The following is a 17,934-nucleotide window of genomic DNA, read 5'->3' on the forward strand; positions in this document are numbered from 1 at the left end:
TTGGGGGACAGCGTGACCTGCATGGATTCCTCCCTGGAGGGGGAAGGTCTCACGGCCTGGAGGTTCCTATCCCTGCTCACCGGGATGGGCAGGAATTGGGGGGGGGGCGGGGGGAGAGGGGAGTGGAGGTTGGGGTCAGAGCCTGATTAACATGCCTGCCGGAGGGGGCATGCTTGTGGGGTGTCTGGGGTGGGGGGCACAGGCCAGCAAGGGGGAACTGGGCTGCCTCTCTGCACCGACCCCCCTCGGGGCCTTGCCCCCCATCTCATGGCCAGGGGGAGGAACTGGTCCTATTCCCATACCCGCCCCCACTGCTCCCCCTCACGTTGGTCCGTGTCTCTTTCCTGGCACAGTGTCTGATGTGCAACGCCCGGCCCCGCCCCGCTGGGGGATTTCTGCTGTGAGCTCACCCCCCCCCCCCCGTGCCGTATAAAACCGAGTGGCAGCCACTGGCCAGCGCAGACGCCCCGATTCCCCCCCCCAGGCACGCACGGAGCCCCCCACCCCCAGCCCCGAGGATGCTCACACTTGAATCGGCACCGTAAGTGTGTGTGTGGGGGGGGCAGAGTGGGGCAAAGGGCTTGTCCCCTCTAGGGGGCGCCGGCTCCAATCCACCCCCAGGGCAGGGGCCTGGCTGGCTCAGGGGGGCAGGGGATGGGGCCTGTCCCCTCGAGGGGGTGCTGGCTCCCCTCCGGAGGGTGGGGGGATGGGTGTGATGTTTCCGGGGTGGCCCCTGGCTCTCACCCCGGCAGGACAGAGGTGTCTGGCCGGGTCTGCCCCTGAGCTGTGGGGTGGGCAGCTGCCAGGCAGGGGTGGGGGGCGGGGGGCGCTCCTCTCCCCACAGTGCAAGTCAATTTGGGCTGGCCCCTCTCCCCTGCCCTGTCCTGACCCCAAAGACAGGTCACGCCCCCTCCCCCCTCTAGCCTGCACCTGAAGTGTGTGTATGTGGGGGGTGAGTCAGAGGAGGGATGTGGGGGGGCAGCTCTTGTGGGGGCACTGGTGGGGGGCTGTCTGTGCAGAAGGATTTCGGGCGGGGGGTCTGTTCCCATGCACGAAAGCCCCCCTCCCCCGCCCTGAGCACAGTGGCAGGTGCCCCCTTTCTCCACCCCTTCACTTTCTCTCTCCCCCCCCATGCAAATTTGGGGGGGGGGGGATTTGAATATTTCCTCTCTGGGGAAAGTGGAACAGAGACGAGTCATTTGCATGTGAAGGGGGGGGCTCCACCTGCCTGCTTCCACCCCCCTACCCCGGCCAGGCCGCTGCCCCCCCCACACCCCAGCCAGGCCCCTACACTGTCAGCATCTGTTCTGCCCCCTGGCTGGGCCTGGGGCTGTTCCCACATGCTGGGGGTGGGGGTATGGACCCCTATAGGGCTGGGGGGGGCTGGGTTTGGTGCACCCCCCACTTTAACCTCTGCCTGTCCCTACAGGTTCGATGGGTCCCACTATGGATATACGGTAAGACCGGCCCCCGCACCCCCAAATTGCCTGTCTGTCCCACTTTGCCCCACAGCTCCGCCCCCCCCAGCTCCCTTCACCCCTCATTTACATAAAACCCAGACACCCTCCCCCCCACTACCCCATTTCCTTAGACATTGTCTGTGGTGAAAACTCCACCCCTCAGGACTCCTGGGTTCTGTCCGGGCTCTGAGAGGGGATGGGGGCCCAGGCGTGGGGTGCGCTGGGCACCAGGACTCCTGGGTTCTCTCACCGGCTCTGGGAGGGAAGTGGGGTCTACTGGATGCGGGGGGTGGGGGTGGGGGGGAGCCAGGACTCCCTGGGTTCTCTCCTGACTCTGAGAGGGGAGTGGGGTCTAGTGGATGGGGCTGGGGGGTTGGGTGCCAGGACTCCTGGGTTCTCTCCTGGCTCTGAGAGGGGAGTGGGGTCTAGTGGATGGGGATGGGTGCCAGGACTCCTGGGTTCTCTCTCTGGGGGTGGGGCCTGGTGCTCGAAGGGGGGTTGGCTGCTCTCATTCTGTGCCCCCCTTGCTCCCCCCCCAGTTCCCCGAAGGCAGCTTGTATGACCTGGACTCCTGCAAACAGACCCCGAGCTTCCCTCACTACCTGATCGACGCCGAGGGCCCCACAGGTGAGACCCGCCCCCCATCTCCCACCTGGCACCCTGCCCCCTGGGGCGCCATTGATTTCCCCCAGCGCGTCACAGCGCCCCCTGGCGGGGAGAGGGCAGGGACTCAGGGATTCCCCATGACGTCACGGCTCTCTCTCCCCCCCCTCCCGGGGAGGGGAAGGGGCGGGTTCGTATCATGCAAATTACATGGCTCCGGGATTTGCGTATTTCCAGCCCCGCAGGCCCGAGGGACACAAAGGGCCTTTCTCTGGGCTTCCTGCCCCCCCCCCCACCTGGGAGCCGGACGCCTGGGTTCTCTGCCCAGCTCTGGGAGGGAAATGGGGTCTAGTGGTTAGAGCAGGGGTGCTGGGAGCCAGGACACCTGGGTTCTCTGCCTGGCTCTGGGAAGGGAGCAGGGTCTAGTGGTTAGAGCAGGGGGGCTGGGAGCCGGATGTCTGGGTTCTCTCCCCAGCTGTGTGAGGGGAGTGGGGGCTGGTGGTTAGAGCAGGGGCGGCTGGGAGCCAGGACTCCTGGGTTCTCTCCCTATCTCATGCTGTCCCCCCGCCCGCTTTGCTTTGCAGACCCTGTTGTGAACTGGCTGGAGCTGCAGGATCTTGGCTACGAGGCCTTTGATTCGGGGCAGCTGGCCCCACTGCAGAACGTCCAGGTCTCCTACACGCATGGTCCCTACCCACAGCTCTCGCTGGAGGCCGTCTACAGCCTGGAGGGGGCGCCGCCAGCCCAGAGCCACCTGCCGCTGGACAACTACAGCGCCCAGGTGAGGGGCACTGCCTGGGGCTGGGGGCCAGGACTCCTGGGTTCTCTCCCTGGCTCTGGGAGGGGAGTTGGGTCTAGTGGTTAGAACGGGGGGTGGGAGGCAAATCCTTGTGTGTCCTGTGTGAGGGGCTTCATTGAAGGGGTCCTGGCTGGGGTGGGGGGCAGGGAAGGTTTTCTGTCATCTGCTCCAGGCGCATTCCCCTTGCTGGGCCCATTAAGCCCTTCTCCTGCTCCCCTCAGCCCTGTGCCCCCTACGGGCCCTGCCCCCCATCCGGCGCCGTGGCCAGCCCCCGGTCTCCGAGGATGAGGAGTTCCCCCTGGAAAGCCCGGCCCTGGAAGTGTCCGACAGCGACTCGGACGAGAACCTGTCGCCAGAGGGGTCGCCCGGCTACGAGGCGGGTAGGTGCCAGCAGGGCGGGTGCCCCCGTGTCCCCAGCTCCCGGCCCGCTCGGTCCCACCCGCCCCGGGGGGAGTGGCCAGGACCCGCCACATCCCGCCCCGTACGTGATCGTGAGCCCCGTCCCCCCGACAGGTCCCGCCCGGTACGCGGACGTGACCCCCCCATCCACTCGCTGCATCCCGCCCGGTACGTGGACGTGACCCCGTCCCATCCCCCCCACCACGTCCCGCCCGGTACACGGACCTAACTCCACCCTGCCCCTCCATGTCCGGCCTGGAAGGTGGACGTGACCCCCCCCCCACCACGTCCCGCCCGGTACACGGACCTAACTCCATCCTGCCCCTCCACGTCCGGCCTGGAAGGTGGACGTGACCCCCCCCCCACGTCCCGCCTGGTACACGGACCTAACTCCACCCTGCCCCTCCACGTCCGGCCTGGAAGGTGGACGTGACCCCCCCACCACCACCACATCCCTCCCGGTACATGGACATGACCCCGTCCCGTCCCGCCCACCACATCCCACCTGGTACGTGGCCATGACCCCCTCTGCCCCCCCCAGCACATGGACACGACAACGTCCACCCCCCCAGCATGTGGACACGTCTCTGTCCCACCCCCTCCCAGCCCATAAACACAATCCTGTCTGAGCCCCCATCCTGTGGACACAACCCCGTCCCACCCCCACAGCCTGTAGACACAATCCTGTCTGGACCCCCCCAGCTTGTGGACACAACCCCCGTCCCACCCCCACAGCCGGTGGGCACCTCCCCGTCCTGTCCCGCCCCTCCCCTCCCATGGCAGCGGCCCCCCCTTGACACCCGTGGCCCCACCCCCAGCCGGTGGGCACCTGCCTGTCCCATCCCGCCCCTCCCCTCCCGTGCAGCGGCCCCCCCCCGACGCCCGTGGCCCCACCCCCAGCCGGTGGGCACCTCCCCACCCCGCCCCTCCCCTCCCGTGGCAGCGGCCCCCCGACGCCCGTGGCCCCACCCCCAGCCCGTGGGCACCTCCCCGCCCCGCCCCTCCCGTGGCAGCAGCCCCCCTGACGCCCGTGGCCCCACCCCCAGCCCGTGGGCACCTCCCCGCCCCGCCCCTCCCGTGGCAGCAGCCCCCCTGATGCCCGTGGCCCCACCCCCAGCCGGGGGGCACCTCCCCACCCCGCCCCTCCCCTCCCGTGGCAGCGGCCCCCCCCTTGAAGCCCGTGGCCCCACCCCCAGCCGGTGGGCACCTCCCCACCCCGCCCCTCCCCTCCCGTGGCAGCGGCCCCCCGACGCCCGTGGCCCCACCCCCAGCCCGTGGGCACCTCCCCGCCCCGCCCCTCCCGTGGCAGCAGCCCCCCTGACGCCCGTGGCCCCACCCCCAGCCCGTGGGCACCTCCCCGCCCCGCCCCTCCCGTGGCAGCAGCCCCCCTGATGCCCGTGGCCCCACCCCCAGCCGGTGGGCACCTCCCCACCCCGCCCCTCCCTCCCGTGGCAGCGGCCCCCCCCTTGAAGCCCGTGGCCCCACCCCCAGCCGGTGGGCACCTCCCCACCCCGCCCCTCCCCTCCTGTGGCAGCGGCCCCCCGACGCCCGTGGCCCCACCCCCAGCCCGTGGGCACCTCCCCGCCCCGCCCCTCCTGTGGCAGCAGCCCCCCTGACGCCCGTGGCCCCACCCCCAGCCCGTGGGCACCTCCCCGCCCCGCCCCTCCCGTGGCAGCAGCCCCCCTGATGCCCGTGGCCCCACCCCCAGCCGGTGGGCACCTCCCCACCCCGCCCCTCCCCTCCCGTGGCAGCGGCCCCCCCCTTGAAGCCCGTGGCCCCACCCCCAGCCGGTGGGCACCTCCCCACCCCGCCCCGCCCCTCCCGTGGCAGCGGCCCCCCCCCTGACGCCCGTGGCCCCCGCAGGCTCCCGGCGGAAGCTGAGGCTCTACCAGTTCCTGCTGGACCTGCTGCAGCGTGGCGCCATGCGGGAGTGCGTGTGGTGGGTGGAGCGTGAGGCCGGCGTCTTCCAGTTCTCCTCCAAGCACAAGGAGCTGCTGGCCCATCGCTGGGGGCAGCAGAAGGGCAACCGCAAGGCCATGACCTACCAGAAGATGGCCCGGGCCCTGCGCAACTACGGCAAGACGGGCGAGGTCCGCAAGGTGAAGAAGAAGTTGACCTACCAGTTCGGCCAGGCCCTGCTGGGGCTGCCGGGCGCCCAGGCCCCCTCGTAGGGGGCCGGCCCCCCGGGCGGCGGGACTGGACAGTGCACTGAGCGGCCCCGGGGCGGGGGGGGCCCTGTGAACAGGCCGCCCTCCCCTCTCCCCCCCCCGGCCCCCCGAACGCCACGCCACCGAGGTCTCCCCCAGGAGCCAGGACGCCTGGGTTCCATCCTCGGCTCTGGGAGGGGAGTGGGGGCTAGTGGTTAGAGTGGGGGGGCTGGGAGCCAGGACTCCTGGGTTCTCTCCCTGGCTCTGGGAGGGGAGTGGGGGCTAGTGGTTAGAGTGGGGGCGGGGGCTGGGAGCCAGGACTCCTGGGTTCCATTTCTGGCTCTGGGAGGGGAGTGGGGCCTAGTGTTTGTAGGGGGGCTGGGAGCCAGGACTCCTGGATTCTCTCCCTGGCTCTGGGAGGGGAGTGGGGGCTAGTGGTTAGAGCAGGGTGGAGGCTGGGAGGCCAGGACTCCTGGGTTCCATTTCTGGCTCTGGGAGGGGAGTGGGGTTGAATAGATGTGGGGGGAGCCAGGACTCCTGGGTTCTCTCCCTGGCTCTGGCCAGGGCTCGTTTTAATATTCTCTGAGGGGATTCGGCCCCTGGGGGGTGAATACAGAGAGCCGGGCGTATATTTAATGTTCTGCACAGGCACCTCGGAGTTTGTATAAAATCAGGTCTTTGTTTGTTTGTTTTTTTAAGCGATTGAGTCTGTATCATTTTGTAAATTCCTAATAAAATCTTGTGAAAAATGGCCTGTTACCCTGGAATTATAGATCAAATTCCTCGGTGGGGAAAGGGGGGTTAGTGGGTTCGAGACGATGGGGGCCGGGAACCAGGGGGGGCCAGGAGCCAGGACTCCTGGGTTCCATCCCCGGCTCTGGGAGGGGAGTGGGGGCTGGGGGAAGGCAGTGAGGCAGAAGGGGGCAGGGATGGGAGGGGGAAAGACATGATTGCTGTTCCCTGTGGGGCTGGCCCGGGTGCATATGTGGGGGGGATTAACAGCCTTGCTGCTGGACCCCCGCAAGGAGGGCTTAGGGGGGAACTCAGGGATCCCTTCCTTCCCCTCCCAGCAGAGCCCCATGCTCCCCCCAGCTCCCCAAGGGCTGAGGATCCTGCTCTGATGCTGTGGCCCCCCCCCCCAGGGCCCCTGACCTGGAACTGCCCCCCCCCTCGCCAGCTCACAGGGCCCTGGCCAGCAGGAGACCTCCCAGGTCTGACCCCCACCGGGAACTGACTAGTGCCCACCCCATCTGCTGTCGGTCCACAGGGGGCGCTGCAGCCCATAGGGAGACACCATCCCTCATTCCCCCCTCCCATCCCCCCCCAGGCCTCATCTGAATCCCTAGGATGCGGAAGGGGTCCCTGGGCCAGTGCTGAGATGATGGGGAGGGGGGCGCGGCTGGGTATTCAGGACCCCTTCGCCTGGCTGGGATGCAGCCCCTCTGGGGGGGAAGCGTGGGGGGCTGGGTGTACGGGGACCCCTCGCCGGGCGCGGCTGGCTCTGGGGGGGGGCGCGGGGGCTGGGTGTACGGGACCCCTCGCCGGGCGCGGCCGGCTCTGGGGGGAGGCGCGGAGGGCTGGGTGTACGGGGACCCCTCGCCGGGCGCGGCCGGCTCTGGGGGGGGGCGCGGGGGGCTGGGTGTACGGGGACCCCCCCGCTCTGTGGCATGCGGCATATCTTGGCCCCCAGCCCGGGGATTAGGCAGCAGATGGCCGAGGTGCCTTGGAATTACCGGCGCGCGGCCTGGCCCGGCCCGTGATCCCGGCGCTGACGGACGACAGGGACGCGGCGCTCGGCTCGGGTTTCACGGGCTTCAGTGCCTGGGGCGGGGAGGGGGGTGCCCAGGGGACGGTCGGACCCCGGCCTGCCCCCCGGCGACCGCAACCTGGGGCTGGGTGGGAGCCGGGGCCCCCCAGAGGGGACAGGCCTGTGCCCCATTCCCTGCCCCCCTGAGCCAGCCAGTCCCCGTCCCTGGGGGTGGAGGGGAGCCGGCGCCCCCTAGAGGGGACAGGCCCGTGCCCCATGTCCTGCCCCCCTGAGCCAGCCTGTCCCCATCCCTGGGGGTGGAGGGGAGCTGGTGCCCCCTAGAGGGGACAGGCCCTGGACCCCATCCCCCCATCCCCGAGCCTGGTGACTTGGAGGTGGGGGGTGTATCTGGCATGTCCTAATTCCCCCCCCCCCCGTGCCCTAATCGCCCCAGGTCCCCCCCACCCCCCAGGCTCCATCCCCCCACCCGGCTGTTTCTCCCAAGGCCAAGCCTGGGATTTAGAGCAGTTGATGGCAGGGCTCAGGAATTTGGCCGGGGGCCTGGGGTCAGGTGACAGCTCCTTGGCTGCCCCCCCATCCCAGAGGGGGGGCCCCCCCGCTTTAAAGGCCTCAGCCAGGCGCTCCCCGGAGAGACGGCGTTGTCCAGGCCACGCAGCCATGCCTCAGCCAAAGCAAGCCGGTAAGGTGCCCGGGTGCCCCCCCACACCGGGGGGGGCACTGACCCTGCCTCCCCATCCATTGCAGCCTGGCACCCGTGGGTGCCTGGTGGGCTGCTGCAGGGCACGCAGTCGGGTGCCCGGGCTCTGGGTGCTGGGGTGTTCTTGGGGCTCCCCCCCCGGCTGTCTCATTGGCATGAGGTTCCCCCCACCCTGGACTCCCAGCCGCTGGCCCAGGAACCTGGGGGGGGGGAATACACAGGATGTGGGCGGGTGGGTGGCACAGGCCAAGGCTGACACCCCATTGGGGCAGCCTGTCTCAGAGTGGAATAGTGCCAGGGCTTGGGGGGAGGAGGGTGACAGGGCAGAGGCCCCCCCTTGGCATTCCAGGTTTGGGGGGGTGCAGCCAGGAGGAGATGTGGGGGCCATGCAGGGGCTGGGAGCAGGGTGGGCGCGCTGGCTGGGGGGGGGAGGGGCTGCCAGCTGCTGAGGCCCCGGCCTTTCCCAGCTGGTGGTAGGTGAGCGGGGGGTGCTATGGGGAGCAGGGGGGCAGGCTGCTTCATGAATTCCTGCACGCACATCCCCGTGCCCCCCGAAATACTCCACTGGGTCTGTGTCCCCAGAGCCGCCCTCATTGGGGGTGGTTGTGGGCAGTGGCCCCACTGGGGGGGGACAGAGGTACCTTGGGGTATTGCGGGCAGGGCCCCCCCAGGCTGGAAAGTTGGGGTGGGCTTAGCTCAGAGGGTTTGTGTGTTGGGGTGTCAGTGTCTCTGTTGGGGGGGGTCTCACAGCCTGGAGGGGCCTCTGTGCAGAATAGCTGGTGTGTTGGGGGGCCGGGGGGGGGCACAGGCTGGACTGTGTTGTCTGTATGCCCTGCACAGTGGCTGGGGATAGTGGGATGCTTCTGTGTGTGTGTGTACTGGTGTGTGTCTATGCACACAGGGCCATGTGCTCCCTGCCTGCAGGTGTGTGTGAGTCCATCACACAGGGCCGTGTGTGCTGTGTGTGTTGAGGTGTGTCCATCACACTGCTGCATGCATGGAGGTGTGTATGGGGCTGTGTGCTCTGCGTGTGTGTAGTGGGGTGTGAGTGGGGTGTGTGGAGGGCTGTACGGGGCTGTGTGTGGAGTGGGGTGTGTGGAGGGGTGTTCGGGGCTGTATGTGTGTGGAGTGGTGTATGGGGCTGTGTGCTCCGTGTGTGTGTGTGGAGTGGGGTGTGAGTGGGGTGTGTGGAAGGCTGTACAGGGCTGTGTGGTCCGTGTGTGTGTGTGTAGTGGAGTGTGAGTGGGGTGTGTGGAGGGCTGTACGGGGCTGTGTGTGGAGTGGGGTGTGTGGAGGGGTGTTCGGGGCTGTATGTGTGTGGAGTGGGGTGTGACTGGGGTGTGTGGCGGGGTGTATGGGGCTGTGTGCTCCATGTGTGTGTGTGGAGTGGGGTGTGAGTGTGGTGTGTGGAGGGCTGTACGGGGCTCTGTGTGTGTGTGGAGTGGGGTGTGAGTGGGGTGTGTGGAGGGCTGTACGGGGCTGTGTGTGGAGTGGGGTGTGTGGAGGGGTGTTCGGGGCTGTATGTGTGTGGAGTGGGGTGTGACTGGGGTGTGTGGAGGGGTGTTCGGGGCTGTGGGGGTGTGAGTGGGGTGTATGGAAGGGTGTTCGGGGCAGTGGGGCCATTCCTGGCGCCCCGGGCTGGGCAGGTGTCTCTCTGGCCCGGGCTCTGGGTGAGTCTCCGGGCCCCGCACCCAGGCGATGGGGTGGGGATTTCGGGGCTTAGCTGCTTCCCCCCCGCCGTGGCCTTTCGATGTGCTGAGCCCAGGGGCTCTTCCTGCGGGCAGGGTCCGGTTACTACTCCGGCACGGGCAGGGGGTCCCGCGCCAGCGGCTAATTATAACCCCCCCCCAGCACGTCTCGCTCGCTCCCTGCCCCTACTAGGGCACGGCGCCCCCCAGCTGCAACGTGAGACGGGGCCGGGAAAAGCCAAACCTTGGTGTGGGGGGGGCCCAGGTGCCGAGTGCTAAATCAAATCTTGCTGCCCGTCTGCCCCCCACAGTCCCCCAGCGTGGGGGAGACGGGACCCACCAGGATCCAGCCCTTCCCACCGTGATCAGGGGTGATGGGCGCTGCAAGTTTGGGGCCCCCGTGGTGCTGGGCGCTGCACAGACCCCCCCCAAGTTCAGGGCCCCCGCCACACCAGGCAGGAGACCCAGCCCCTGCCCTGATGTGCTCCCAGTCTAGCGAGACAAGATGGATTTTTAAATGGGGGAAACTGAGGCACGGCAAAGCGACTTGCCCAGGCTGTCAGGGGCAGAGCTGGGAATTGAACCCAGGCGTCCAGGTCTAGCATCTGACCTACAGGGAGTGAGAAAGATTCGGGGGCCGGGGGGCAAGTCTGGGGTGAGTCACGGGGGCTGGGTATATGGGGACCCCTTGCCTGGCGCTGATCTGCAGCCACCTCTGGGGTGGGGCACTGGGGCTGGGTATATGGGGACCCAGGGCTGAGACATGCCCCTCTGGGGTGGGGCAGGGGCTTCATCGGGAGGGCTGTTTGAATAGGGACTCCGTGATGCAGCCACCTCTGGGGTGGGGGACAGGGGCTGGGTACACAGGGACCGCTCGCCCGGTGCTGAGATGCGGCCCCCTCTGGGGTGGGACGTGGGGTCTGGGTGTATGGGGACCCAGGGCTGAGACATGGCCCCTCTGGGGTGGGGCAGGGGCTGCATGGGGAGGGCTGTTTGAACAAGGCCCCCCGTGATGCAGCCACCTCTGGGGTGGCACGGGGTTCGAAGGTGGCCTGGGAGGTGCGCAGGGGGCTCTGGCAGGCCCAGCGAGCTCCCCCTGCCCCCAGGCCTGCTGCCCACGTCTCCCCGCGGTGCTGAGTGGCAGCTCCCCCTGGCCTGGCTCCCAGGGACGACAGCTGGGCCGGCTATTCCTGCTCGGAGCGGGCCGGCCAGGGCTATATTAGGGGGTCACGGAGGTAGTCAAAGGGCCTGGAATGCCAGAGTCAGCGCATAGGAGGGCTGGCAGAGCTGGGGGGATGGCAGGGGGGTGTCCAGGTGCTTCCCCACCCCTGGGGCTGGGTAGGCTCAGGCTGCCGTGCTGGCCTCCTGGCCCTACACAGCAGATAATAGCTGCCCCTGTTGCACAGATTAGCACCCTGGGGAGATGCGTTCACGCCTCGGGGCAGGGGAGCTGGACAGCTGCCCCGGGGCGGGGGGGGGGAGCAGCACCCAGGGGCATATGCTGCCAAACATGGGGCGGGTCTGGGGAAGGCGCTGCAGTGAGGAGGGGGCTGGTGTCCCTGCATGTGTGGCAGTGTTATAACAAAGAGGGGCTGGGGCGGGGGGGCATGTATGGAGCTAGCTAGATAGATAGAGGGGGTGGATGGGGATAGACAGATGTAGGGGGGGCAGGTGGAGGGATGGATGGATGGAGGGATGGATGGAGGGGTGTGAAGGAGGGGTGGGAAGGGCAGATAGATGGAGGAATGGATGGAGGGGTGTGGATGGAGGGGTGGAAGGGCAGATAGATGGAGGGTTGGAGGGGTGCAATGGAGGGGTGGGAAGGGCAGATAGATGGAGGGATGGATGGAGGGGTGTGGATGGAGGGGTGAGAAGGGCACATAGATGGAGGGATGGAGGGATGGATGGAGGGGTGTGGATGGAGGGCTGGAAGGGCAGATAGATGGAGGGATGGATGGAGGGGTGTGGATGGAGGGGTGGGAAGGGCAGATAGATGGAGGGATGGAGGGATGGATGGAGGGGTGTGGATGGAGGGGTGGGAAGGGCAGATAGATGGAGGGATGGATGGAGGGGTGCGATGGAGGGGTGGGAAGGGCAGATAGATGGGGGAAAGGATGGAGGGGTGTGGGGATGGAGGGCTGGAAGGGCAGATAGATGGAGGGAGGGAGGGATGGATGGAGGGGTGCAAAGGAGGGGTGGGAAGGGCAGATAGATGGAGGGATGGATGGAGGGGTGTGGGGATGGAGGGCTGGAAGGGCAGATAGATGGAGGGAGGGAGGGATGGATGGAGGGGTGCGAAGGAGGGGTGGGAAGGGCAGATAGATGGAGGGATGGATGGAGGGGTGCGATGGAGGGGTGGGAAGGGCAGATAGATGGAGGAATGGATGGAGGGGTGTGGATGGAGGGCTGGAAGGGCAGATAGATGGAGGGATGGATGGAGGGGTGTGGATGGAGGGGTGACAAGGGCAGATGGAGGGATGGATGGAGGGGTGTGGATGGAGGGATGGAAGAGCAGATAGATGGAGGGATGGATGGAGGGGTGTGGATGGAGGAGTGAGAAGGGCAGATAGATGGAGGAATGGGGGGATGGATGGAGGGGTGCGAAGGAGGGGTGGGAAGGGCAGATAGATGGAGGGATGGAGGGATGGATGGAGGGGTGCGAAGGAGGGGTGGAAAGGGCAGATGGATGGAGGGGTGTGGATGGAGGGGTGAGAAGGGCAGATAGATGGAGGGATGGATGGAGGGGTGCGAAGGAGGGGTGGGAAGGGCAGATAGATGGAGGGATGGAGGGATGGATGGAGGGGTGTGGATGGAGGGCTGGAAGGGCAGATAGATGGAGGGATGGATGGAGGGGTGTGGATGGAGGAGTGAGAAGGGCAGATAGATGGAGGAATGGGGGGATGGATGGAGGGGTGCGAAGGAGGGGTGGGAAGGGCAGATAGATGGAGGGATGGAGGGATGGATGGAGGGGTGCGAAGGAGGGGTGGAAAGGGCAGATGGATGGAGGGGTGTGGATGGAGGGGTGAGAAGGGCAGATAGATGGAGGGATGGATGGAGGGGTGCGAAGGAGGGGTGGGAAGGGCAGATAGATGGAGGGATGGAGGGATGGATGGAGGGGTGTGGATGGAGGGCTGGAAGGGCAGATAGATGGAGGGATGGATGGAGGGGTGTGGATGGAGGGGTGAGAAGGGCAGATAGATGGAGGAATGGGGGGATGGATGGAGGGGTGCGAAGGAGGGGTGGGAAGGGCAGATAGATGGAGGGATGGATGGAGGGGTGCGAAGGAGGGGTGGAAAGGGCAGATGGATGGAGGGGTGTGGATGGAGGGGTGAGAAGGGCAGATAGATGGAGGGATGGAGGGATGGATGGAGGGGTGCGATGGAGGGGTGGGAAGGGCAGATAGATGGAGGAATGGATGGAGGGGTGTGGATGGAGGGCTGGAAGGGCAGATAGATGGAGGAATGGATGGAGGGGTGTGGATGGAGGGGTGGGAAGGGCAGATAGATGGAGGGATGGATGGAGGGGTGTAAAGGCGGATAGATGGAGGGAAGGATGGCGGGAGGGATAAAGGGTGTGTCTGTGCCACACATCCACAGGGTCAGGGCTACACCCCAGGTTTGGACCAGCCCCCGTCAGTGCCAGCGCCCCGGGGGGTCCCGCTCTGCCTGCAGGACCGGCCACGCGGCCTCCCCACCCCCGAGACTGAGCCCCCAGGTGCCAGCCCCCCACTCCGCTGCCAGCCCCCCACTCCGCTGCCCCCGGGAGCTCTGCCCACCAGATCCGACCGAGCCAGCTGCCTGGGAGAGCCTGGTTCTGTCTGCGGGGTCCCTGTCCGGGGTTTGCAGGGCCCCAGACCCCTGGTCATCTCGGGGAGCCGTTCAGCCTCTCCCCAAAGCCAGCTCTTAGCCCCTGCCCATCCCGGGGCCCCCAGCAGGGCCAGGCCGAGTTCCCAGTGCCCACTGGCCATGCCATCCACCACCCCCGGCCCGTTGTTCAGTCCTGGGGGCTGCCATTGGCTCTCTGGACCCTCTGTTGATTTGGCTCGGTTCAGCCAGTTCTTTCCCGCCCCATCGTCCCCCGAACCAGAGCGGTGACACCCCACCCCGCACGTCTCTGGGCGGCGCCAGGAGCAGCGGTTACCCCTCGGCACTCACCAGGGGGCAACACAAAGTGCAGAGGGAAACTGAGTCACACACAGGATTCATACAGGTGTCCCAGCGTGCATGGAGGGCTGGCTAGAGGGCCATGTGCACGGGGATGGATGGACCGGTGTGTGCGTCTCTGCACACACGTGTGCGTGTGCGCTGGGGCAGGTCCTGGTGCGAGGGCCCCACCCCCAGGGTAGCCTCACTGTGAATGGTCTGTGGGCAGGCCCTGGCCTGGATGGACCCCCACCCCTCCCTGGGAGTTTGGGCCCTGCTATCTCCCAGCCGACCTGCACCCCAGGCCATGGAGCCCCCTAAGTTCCCCCGTCCCAGATCCCCCCCTCCCCGTATTTGTCTGTGTTAAAGCCCATTCTGTCGGTTTGCGGCAATTCAGCTCACGCTGTAACCCCAACCCGTCTGCCTCGCTGCCCCCTGCCCCCCACTCAGTGTGTCCTCTGCAAACCACACGGCCAGCTCATTCGTAACTAGCAACGGCCCCAGAGCTGATCCCCAGGGGTTGCCGCTTGAAACGGCGCCGCTCGCTGACAGGCAGCCTGGGCTCAATCCCTGAGCCGTGTCCATTCCAGATCACGCAGGTCTTTGCACGCGCCTCGGAGAAAGTCAAGTCTACGCTGGGAACACAGATTCCCCCTTTACCAGCCAGCTCAGCACCCCGGGCCAAAGATAGCAGCTGGTTTGGCTGCGGGCCAACCCGCCCCGGCAGAAATAATAGCTTTAGCCTCTGACTCTTTGCTGACAGAGTTTCGAATAAGCCGTTCCATTATTTTACCTGGGATTGCCAGCAGGGCAACCGGAATAGCCCATCCCCCTTTTGGAGCTCCCTTAGCAGGCCCCATTAGAATCACCCGGGGTTTGGTAAAGATTAACATCCATGGCGAGGAGAGATCCTTGGCCGGTTCTTTTGCAACTCTTGGGCATCAGGTGGTCGGGCCTGGCAATGTGAACATGTTTGAGCAGAGCCCAAGGGTTCAAGGCCATAAGAGACAATCCAGACGGACTCCAAGATAGCCCAGGTCATTCAGTTTCCCCCAGCTCCCCCTGCATTGACCCCAGCCAGACCATTTGACATTCTTTTTCCGTGTCTCTGCCACTAGTTGCCGAAAAGAAGGAGAAGAAAGAGGAGAAGAAGAAAGAGGAGGCGAAAGAGGCCCCAGAAGCTCCAAAAGGTCAGAGCTGGGGATGGGCTGGGGTGGTCCTGGGCGGGGGGCATAATGCCCAAGGGGGGATGCTTCCCGCCCCGCTCTCAGGGCGCTTTGTGGTGAAAACAAGCCAATGTTGATTTGGGGAAGAGGGGAGATCCCAGCAGGAAGGGGGGGAAGGGCAGGAAACCAAAGGGGGACCCATAAAGGGCAGGGGGTCCCAAGGGGCAGTCAGGGGACACGGAGCAGGGGGTGGTTGGATGGGGCGGAGGTTCTGGGGGGGGGCAGTCAGGAAATGGGAAGCAGGGGGAGTTGGGGTCCCGGGGGGCGGTTAGGGGTGGGGGTGTGGATAGGGGTCATGGCAGTAGGGAATGGGAAGCAGGGGGAGGTTGGATGGGGGGTCCCGGGGGGGGTGGTCAGGGGACAAGGAGCGTTGGATGGGTCGGGGTTTCTGAGGGGGGCAGTCAGGGGCAGGAAGTGGGAGGGGGCGGATAGGGGGCGAGGGGCAGGCTGTTTGGGGAATCACAGCCTTCCCCACCCGGCCCTCCATACAATTGCGCAACCCCGATGTGGCCCTTGGGCCAAAAAGTTTACCCCTCCCCCCCCTCGTGTTGGAAGGTGGCCGGCGCCCCCTTGAGGCCGAAAGGCAGGGCCAGGAACTCATAGAGCCCCAGGGGGTGATAAAGGCCGATTTCAGCCGGGCATCTGCACCCAGCGGCACTTGCCAGCAGCCTTTTGTAAGATCCACGGTGGTAAGGTACCGAGCTCCCCCCAGCTTGTCTGGGAGGTCGTCAGGCCTGGGCATGGGGTAGGCATCAGACACAGTGATGGCATTGAGCTTCCAATAGTCCACACAGAACCGGACCGACCTGTCTGTTTTGGGGACCAGCACCCCACCGGCGAGGCCCCAGGGCTGGATCACCCGCAGAGCCAGCATGTCCCTGACCTCTCTGTCCAGGTCCTGAGCAGTTTTCCCTGTGACTCGGAAGGGGGAGCATCTTATCGGCGGGTGCGACCCAGCCTGCACCCGGCGGACAGTCAGATTAGTGCGTCCAGGCTGGGTGGGAAACAGCTGTCGGTAGGGATGCCGCACCCCCCTGATCTCAGCTCGCTGGGCAGGGGTGAGCCGATCAGAGAGGGGGATTGTTTCCAGCGAGGAGCCAGCTCCTGTCTGTGGGAATAGACCTACTCAAGGGTCATCAAGCCCCCCAGAGGAGCTGGTCTGGGGCACTCCTCCCTCCTATGCAGTGGGTAAGCTGCCAGCCCCCCATGCCTGGGAAGCCTGCCCCTCCTCCGACTGGGTCCCTGCCCCGTTAACCCTGTGCGGGTTCGGTCTGCTCAGTCTGTCCTGGAGACGGGGGCACTGGGTCCGTATGTGGCCTCTCTGGCCACAGTAATAACAAGTCACGTCCCGTTGGTCCCCTCGAGCCGGGCGGTTGGTCCTGAGGCCGGTTGTTCCCCTTGGGAGGGGGTTCTCCACTTTCCCCCTTTGGGGGGTCCCAGGGTAACTCTCTCTCTGCATCGGGGCGGGTCTGTTCCTTTGGGACTCCTCCCTGCCAGCCCCTGACCGGCTCTTCACGAGCTCCTCAGCCAGCCGCCCTGCGTGTCGCGGGTCCTCCAGCCACAGCCTCAGGTCCGGTGGGAAATGCTCCAGCCCACTCAGGTTAAGCAGGTCCTCCCTCGTCTGGGCCCCCTCTGCCCACTTGGGGGCATATCCCTCCATCCGGAGGGCCAGTCCCAGATATGTGACCTCTGGGGCTTTACGCTGACTCCAGGACCTTTCCCGGTACACCTCGGGCGTCAGCACGAACCCACGGAGCAGGGCCTTTTTGAGCAGTTCATAGTCCCCTGCCTCCTCCCCTTCCATTCGGCCGGACAGCCCCACGGCTTTGGGGTCCAGTAAGGGGGTGAGGAACCGGAGCCTGTCGGCAGGGTCAACCCTGTGCAGCCTGCAGGCCGCCTCAGAGGCCATCAGGAATTCATCTAGGTCCTCCCCTTCCTTCCACTGGGCCAGGATGCGCTGATCAAAGCTCCGGGCAGACCTGAGTCCCCCCTCACTCACCGCAGTGGGGGGCTCTCTGCTCTTCGCTCTTGCCAGGCTGCTTCCCTCCGGGGCAGGGATCAGCTCCTCCGAGCGATCCTCTTCCTCCAGCTCCCTCTTAAGGTGGTGGTTATACATCTCCCCGCTGTTCCCAAGTTGTTGTGGACTCGAACCCCGACTGTGCCAGCCCTTCTCCAGGTCACCACCTCTCTCCCAGGATCGAGCGGCAGACTCCTCTGACCCTGGAACCGCTCGCCGCCGTCCCCAGGGGGACCCCGTTACTGCAACAGTCCTTCTCGCTGGTCACCCACTCCCAGGGGTTAAGCCTAGCTCCTCTCTGAGCCGTCAGCACGCCTGGTTCTTGTTAATCCCCCTTCGTTTTACTGCTCCCCAGTCACTTTCTGCAGGAAGCGCCGTCCGTGGGGTGCAGTACATCCCACTGCTGACACCAGTTGTCACTGAGTGTGGGGGAGTCAGGGCCCTGCGCCCCCCACTTCCTGCGATTCCCTGGGACTCTCTGCCAGCCAGTAACACAGAAGGTTTATTAGCCGACAGGAGCACAGCCCAAAACAGAGCTTGTAGGTACAGAGACCAGGACCCCTCAGTCAGGTCCCACTTGCGGGTTGGGGAGCCCAGATCCCGGTTCTGGGATTCAGCCCCTCTCCCCAGCCAGCTCCAAACTGAAACCCCCTCCAGCCGCCTCCCCCAGCCACCCCCCTCCCTCCAGCCTTTGTCCAGTTTCCCGGGCAGAAGGTGTCACCTGGCCCCATCCCCTCCTGGGCTCAGGTTACGCAGGGAAACCGCCACCCTTTGTGCTGGCCAGCAGGTATCACCCCTCAGTGAAGTCACCCCCTTGTTTCCCATCCCCAGCTAGTGTTGGTGCAGCACCCCAGGGAAACTGAGGCACACCCCGTGTTAGCAGAAGACAGTAAACTAGTAAAACTCCCCTGCACCATTCCCAGGTTAATAGCCCCTCCTCCGACACAGAGCCCTCCTGTCCCCCCCCCGCGCTCCCACCCCCTCATTA

General features: G+C 66.2%; 2 protein-coding genes across 2 annotated transcripts in view; both read left to right on the plus strand.

Moving 5' to 3' along the window:
- The first annotated feature begins 518 nt into the window (after positions 1–518).
- Positions 519–5,466, plus strand: SPIB (Spi-B transcription factor). Its single transcript, XM_074937441.1, has 6 exons — positions 519–541; positions 1,430–1,457; positions 2,000–2,087; positions 2,648–2,844; positions 3,095–3,242; positions 5,125–5,466. Exons 1-6 carry the CDS (start codon positions 519–521, stop codon positions 5,430–5,432), a joined length of 792 nt encoding a protein of 263 aa, XP_074793542.1. The 3' UTR covers positions 5,433–5,466.
- A 2,244-nt stretch (positions 5,467–7,710) lies between these two features.
- The window catches only part of MYBPC2 (myosin binding protein C2), a 32,575-nt gene continuing 22,351 nt past the window's right edge, over positions 7,711–17,934 (plus strand). The window contains exons 1-2 of the mRNA XM_074936979.1: positions 7,711–7,855; positions 14,822–14,893. Of these exons, the coding sequence (XP_074793080.1) occupies positions 7,834–7,855; positions 14,822–14,893 (94 nt within the window). The 5' untranslated portion in view covers positions 7,711–7,833. The remainder of the gene's footprint in view (positions 7,856–14,821; positions 14,894–17,934) is intronic.

The sequence above is a fragment of the Natator depressus genome, chromosome 23 (genome assembly GCF_965152275.1).
Source record: "Natator depressus isolate rNatDep1 chromosome 23, rNatDep2.hap1, whole genome shotgun sequence".
NCBI classification, from domain to species: domain Eukaryota; kingdom Metazoa; phylum Chordata; order Testudines; family Cheloniidae; genus Natator; species Natator depressus.

Bases quoted from the DNA above. Each gene is read 5' to 3' on its own strand.
- SPIB (XM_074937441.1), top strand. From the start codon at position 519: ATGCTCACACTTGAATCGGCACC. The intron at 1,458-1,999 runs GTAAGACCGGCC...CTCCCCCCCCAG, and splicing joins GGTCCCACTATGGATATACG to TTCCCCGAAGGCAGCTTGTA. The intron at 2,088-2,647 runs GTGAGACCCGCC...TTTGCTTTGCAG, and splicing joins CGACGCCGAGGGCCCCACAG to ACCCTGTTGTGAACTGGCTG.